Source organism: Medicago truncatula, chromosome 7 (assembly GCF_003473485.1).
Source record: "Medicago truncatula cultivar Jemalong A17 chromosome 7, MtrunA17r5.0-ANR, whole genome shotgun sequence".
NCBI classification, from domain to species: Eukaryota; Viridiplantae; Streptophyta; class Magnoliopsida; order Fabales; family Fabaceae; genus Medicago; species Medicago truncatula.
Window position 1 is genome coordinate 29,728,274 of NC_053048.1, and position 6,621 is coordinate 29,734,894.

At 34.4% G+C, this 6,621-nt stretch overlaps 1 protein-coding gene across 1 annotated transcript; it reads left to right on the plus strand.

Moving 5' to 3' along the window:
* The first annotated feature begins 1,489 nt into the window (after positions 1-1,489).
* On the plus strand, positions 1,490-4,719 carry LOC25498599 (carotenoid cleavage dioxygenase 8 homolog B, chloroplastic). The gene is made up of 6 exons (XM_039827231.1): positions 1,490-1,792; positions 2,876-3,619; positions 3,719-3,912; positions 3,987-4,212; positions 4,268-4,370; positions 4,456-4,719. The coding sequence occupies exons 1-6, from the start codon at positions 1,541-1,543 to the stop codon at positions 4,599-4,601; spliced, it is 1,665 nt and encodes a 554-aa protein (XP_039683165.1). The 5' UTR covers positions 1,490-1,540; the 3' UTR covers positions 4,602-4,719.
* Positions 4,720-6,621: the final 1,902 nt, after the last annotated feature.

Sequence of the window (6,621 nt, forward strand, 5' to 3'; positions counted from 1 at the left end):
GGGAAGTGTTCAAAATTGCATCTAGCTAGGGTATTGCAGCTCATAGAACTCCAACTATCAAGCCAGTCATCATTGCATAAAGCTCTATCTAGCCTTTGAGCTGTGAAGGCTATACCAGCTCTATTATTGGACCAAGTGAATCTCATACCATTCGTATTCAGATGGATATGAGAGTTATGAGTGGACCATTGCAAAAATTCAGTAAAGGCTACAGTGAGAGGTAGCTTTCCTCCAACTTTTTCGGCGAGGCAATTTCTTCTCATAAGTGTGATAAAATTATTGATCTTATGATTAAATATGCTAAAATTCTCCATTGGAGACACATAAACAACAGTCTAACATTGATTTTGTAACATCGTAATGAACTTGGTACTTGTAGCATATTAAAAGAGGAATAATCTACTTCTAGCATACAAATGAGTTCTCGTATCTTAGATTCCTCAAAAAAGTCTAACCTTGATTTTCTATCGCAAGTATTATTGTAGTTATGGGTTTAACATTGGATAATTTTGTATCCAAAAGTCTAAAATTTATTTAACTACGTGTTAACATACTTTTATTTTTTTTGGTGTTACTATTCTTAGGTTTCAAAATTTCAGTGTCTACTATTAAAAAAAAAAGTGCTAAAATTTCAGTCTACTTCTCAGGAGTTATTGTTCTCTAATTTTATGGCATTTTGTTTTGTTTTGGTTTGGTTTCAGTGGAGTATTTGATTTCTTTTAAGATGTTTCCTAAAAAACATTTATTTGGTAGTGAAAAGTGAAGAAAAAAACAAAATGAGGCGTTTATAAAATCATAACAAGAAACTAAAATGTTTATGATATATTATGTAAGGACCCTTTTTTCAAACTATGCCTAAGACCCTTAAAACGCTAGGAACGGCCCTGATTATACTCCTGTTAGTTTCTCTGTGATTCTTGATGCTTTTTTTAAATGAGATGCTTGCTGAAATTAATCATTTAAAGATTTGAAATATATTCTTTTTTGAAGGTTAAAGATTTGAAATATTATATTTTAGTGTTTACATGGAATGTATAAGGCCCTCATAAAAAAACAAACTGTGTCTCGTAGTGGAAAGGGTTTCCAGTCTCCACCCATCCAAGATTCCCTCCCACAAAGCAAAGCATACATATATAGCTCAAAAAATGTCACATAGTTATAACTTCCAGCCGTTCGATATAAATCAACGGGCAAGATCATTTAACTGCATGAAATTGTTTGTTTGATTTAGATCATCCAATCTCAAATCAATGGGTGGGATCAATTACTGCATGAAACTCTCTGAACTTGCGACTTCATAAAATCCGGGTCCGTAGCCTCTAACATATTCATAGATCAGTTCGCTGCCCAAGACCTTCCTATATATAAGTGCATCATTCATACTCATTCTACTCACTAAGAAAATTTTACTTCTATTTTCCTATAACATATTTAGGCTCTTGTTTCTCCAATCAATAGTAATTTCATTTCCATGGCTTTCACAGCCTCACCAGCTCTAATAAGAAACCCCATTTCGAAGCAAAATGTGGTTGTTTGTGATATGCTTGATAACACTTGTAGGGACAAGTTTTCATTTCGAAACAAGGGCATCTATAAAGGCCAACGTAATCTTCAAGATCATTTGACCGTCGCAAATGCTGTGAGTCCATCGTGTGTGATTGTTCCACCTCAACCACCGGAGAAACGTTCAGAGACCACCGGTGACCACCAACACCATGTTGCATGGACTAGTATCCATCAAGAGAGATGGGAAGGAGAACTGCTTGTTCAAGGACATATTCCACTCTGGCTGGTGAGTGGTTTTTTTTTCTTTCTTTCTTTCCCTAACAATAATAGTTTTAATCAAATAAAGCCAATTTTATATTTTTATTGCCGAAAACTATAAATTAAAAAGAAAAAGAACATCGTTTATTTGGTTCCGTAATCTAACACTTCTTAAAAGAAAGAGGACCGTAATAATTGAACTCTAAACCACTGCTCCATTAAAAAGATTTTATAATATCATATCATATAATGAATAAAATATTGTCAAAGCGTAAGTTTTAAATAAAGATACATGGATAATTTTATATTAAATCTATCGCTGTAGCTTGTACCTGTTATTACTTATGTTACATCCAATAGTATTAGTCGAGTTTTACTTGATTGTTATATCGAAACAACAAAATTTAAAACGTAGACAACGTGGGAAAGAACAGAAATATTCTTGTAACAAGAACTACAAAGCCTCCGTATATTATTAAAAATATGAAAAAGCTGCTGGTCCTACACGTAATATTGGTTTGTCCAGCAAAGTGTATGTAAATGGGAACCCACCAGAGTATATTACCGGAATCAAGAATTTAATAACAAGTTAATTAAATTAAGTAATCGATTATATATTAGATAATATTAAGGGATCTAAGTTCTTGTATAACTAATTGATAGGAACAATGCATGATATATTTAAGTTCGGTTCGAACTTTGGACACCACTAAAAAAATTAAGGGATCTATAAGCATCCATTGATTTGTACATGATACACAAATGTCATCATCTCGTTAGCTATAAACGGCACAGCAAGAAAAATCAATTATATATGAATAAAATACCCACCACTAATGTTTTTTAATTTGGTAGTAAATAACATGCTATATATCATCATAAAATATTCCTTCAAAAAAAAAATCATCATAAAATATTAGTGGATATTTTTTTCATATATATGAGATGATTTATATCTTTTGATAGAGGATCTCTATTGGAGTGCTTGAGTACCTATTATGTACTAATATTAAAAAATAATAAAAAAGTAATGTATCCATGTGAAACCCATTTAAGTGTGAGAGTCTCCATTGTGGATGCTCTAAAGAAAAGTTGATAATTTTACATGCAGAAAGGAACGTACCTAAGGAATGGCCCGGGTATGTGGAACATAGGTGACTACAACTTCAGGCACCTCTTTGACGGGTACGCCACCTTGGTCGGGCTTCACTTTGAGGACGGGCGGTTAATAGCCGGCCATCGGCAAGTTGAATCTCAAGCTTATCAAGCAGCAATGAAAAATCAGAAGATATGTTACCGTGAATTTTCTGAAGTGCCTAAGGCTGAAAATTTCTTAGCCTATGTAGGGGAGCTTGCAAGCCTTTTCTCTGGTTCCTCACTTACCGACAATGCAAACACAGGCGTGGTGAAGCTCGGCGATGGGAGGGTGGTTTGTCTGACGGAGACACAAAAAGGGTCGATAGTGATAGACCCTGACACATTGGAGACAATTGGAAAATTTGAGTACAGTGATTCTTTGGGGGGCCTTATTCACTCTGCACATCCCATTGTCACAGATAAGGAGTTTTTAACGCTAATCCCTGACCTTATAAAACCAGGGTACATGGTGGCGAGGATGGAACCTGGCTCTAATGAGAGGAAGGTTATTGGACGGGTCGATTGTCGGGCCGGTACGTCACCCGGTTGGGTCCATTCCTTTCCTGTTACTCAACACTATGTTATTGTGCCTGAAATGCCATTGAGGTATTGTGCTCAGAATTTGCTCAGGGCTGAACCAACTCCATTGTACAAATTTCAGTGGCATCCTGAGTCCAAAGCTTTTATGCATGTTATGTGCAAGACGAGTGGAAAGATTGTAAGTACATATACTTAAATCTCTGACATAGTATGATGTGTTGCATTTTTGTTTCACTGATTATTTTTTTTATTTTAATTTTGGTATGTGATTCTGAAGGTGGCAAGTGTGAACGTGCCTTTGTTCGTTACTTTCCATTTCATAAATGCATATGAAGAGGAAGATGAAGATGGGAGGGTGACTGCTGTTATTGCAGACTGCTGTGAGCACAATTCAAACACTGACATTCTTGACAAGCTTAAATTACAAAACCTTCGCTCATTTAATGGCAAAGATGTTCTACCAGATGCTAGGTACGTATTTTGACATCTTAATTATTTTACCTTAAATGAAATTAATCTAAAATCATTGTTTATTGAAATAATAGGGTTGGTCGGTTCAGAATACCACTAGATGGAAGTCCATATGGAACATTAGAAGCAGAATTAGACCCAAATGAACATGGGAAAGGCATGGACATGTGCAGCATAAACCCTAATTATTTAGGGTTGAAGTACAGATATGCCTATGCTTGTGGAGCACAACGCCCTTGTAACTTCCCCAACACCCTCACCAAGGTTACTTTCCTTTATGTGTCAATTCTTATAATTTCTGTCGAAAATAACCCAACATACATTTAGTTGAACGTGCTTTAACATGTATATGTAGATCGATCTTCAATCAGAAAGGGCTAAGAACTGGTACGAAGAAGGTGCTGTACCCTCAGAACCATTCTTTGTGCCTCGACCAGGAGCAACAGAGGAAGATGATGGTTAGAACTCTTATCAGTAATTAATTCATGTCTGTGCAAAATCAGCCTCTCCTTGTTCTAACTTATTTTTACTCTCATATGACAGGTGTGGTAATCTCCATAATCAGTGAGAAAAATGGAGAAGGATATGCATTGGTTTTAGATGGTTCCACTTTTGAAGAGATCGCTACAGCTAAGTTCCCTTATGGACTTCCATATGGGTTGCATGGATGCTGGGTTCCGAAACAGTAAAAGTGTGACTAAAGACTGCCAATATCATAGTAGAAAATCTGCTCAGAGAAAACAATGCAACTACTTTTTTAAAGAAGAAAATGCAACTACTTGCGAGCGTCATATTGTACAATATATATTCTGCATCTATAAGTGCAAGCTCATAGCAATCCATAACGGAAGTACATGTATGATAAAGTAGCATTTATAGGAATTTCATATTTGTCGCATCATATTAAAATTAGGTTAATTATGTGTTTGGTCCCTATAAATATGTCAATTTTTTCGTTTTAGTCATTCTAAAATTTTCCTTCAATTTTTAGTCTCTATAAAATTTTCAATCACTACTTTTGGTCCCTATTTTTAAATAAATTTTTGTATTTTCTAATGAAATTGTACAAAAATATATAGAATATTATAGGGACCAAAAACATATTTAACCCGTAAAATTATTAGTGAAAAATACACGCATGTACATATAAAATTAGTGATTATACGGATTCCCTAGCTTTCTTGGTCGTATATACTTAAACGCATAGAAAGTCATATATATATATTTTTTTTAAGGAAGAAAGTCGCATATATTGACTTGCATAGGCAGTAACCCCATTATAACAATTAAAAACCAAGCCAAATTAGAGGTGGCTATATAAACATAAGAGTATTACTTTTTTCATTCTATGGTATTTTAGCGTGTTCTATTTTTTTTTCTTTCAAAAATACCATTGGAATAATTCGGATTATATAATTCGAACACGTCCGTACACAGAATTGAAACAGAAAAGCTCATATTTGCATGTCATTGTGTTTTTTATCATTGTTTTTCAATAAATCATTACATATGTATGTATAAAAGACAATTAACCAAAACATGATTATATATATATATATATATATATATATATATATATATATATATATATATATATATATATATATATATATATATACCAAAAAAGAGTTGAATTTATATCATTACTCATTTCACCTAATGCTATACATTTAAACTAAACTCATGATATATATCTAATCTATGGTGCCGAAAGATCAATGGGATATCATCCACTTCAACCTTCACCTCAGGACCAGGACCAACCCTCTCATCGGGATAAAGATTTTCAATAATGTACAATTTTTCATCATCTTCTATCACCTCTTGACCCTGATGGGATAAAACCGCAAGTGCACGATTCTAACGAAGTAGTAAAAAGAGAGTATCGTTCCGACAGGGAGTTGTTTAATTCAATTAACTTTAGTTGATGATTAGAGAGAGTTCCATTTGCAAAGTTGGGGTTTTTTAACGGATGAAAATAAAAACAAAAGAGAGCCTTGAGATTATTGGTTCGTCATGGCGACAAATTTTTCATAAACCAAACCATTAAACCTAAAACCTCATGTTAGACCTAATTTCTAAGGACAAGTTTCTCTTTAGCCTATCACATCTACTTTCAGTCTCAGTGAGTGTGTTCCTCTAGCAACCACACCTATTTTCATGGTTGATTGCTATTAGAATCCTTGAAGTTCGAAATTTATATGTCCCAAGGTTTGCTAGACTATTTTCATGTTTTGCAATCCTTGTCTAAATTCACTTGTTCGAATATCAAAACTCCAATTATGAATTGATATTTGAGATGATGGATTAACAATCATCAAACCCTCCACTTTCGCAGGGTTTATAGTCCTCTTGAAGTAGTATCCTATGTGTACACAATGAGGGGTTTATTCCTTTAATATCGTCGATGGTATACCCTATAACTTTAGCATATTTCTTGAGGACATAAAGTAATTTTTCAGTTTCAACATCATTTAAGCTTGCATTTACAATAACAGGGTAAGTTGAATTAGGACCCAAGAATTCATACCTTAGATTCGGTTGGAGCGGTTTAAGCTCCACTTTTGGTGCTTCTTTGGGTGGAGGAGCTGGTTCCTCTTCTACTAACTCTTCCACACCCAAGCCTTCCATGGAAGGATTTTCATCCAATAGCTCTTTGTAAGCTTGGGCATCTCCTTCTAGCTTTGTTCCTGCACTGTTTAACAAACA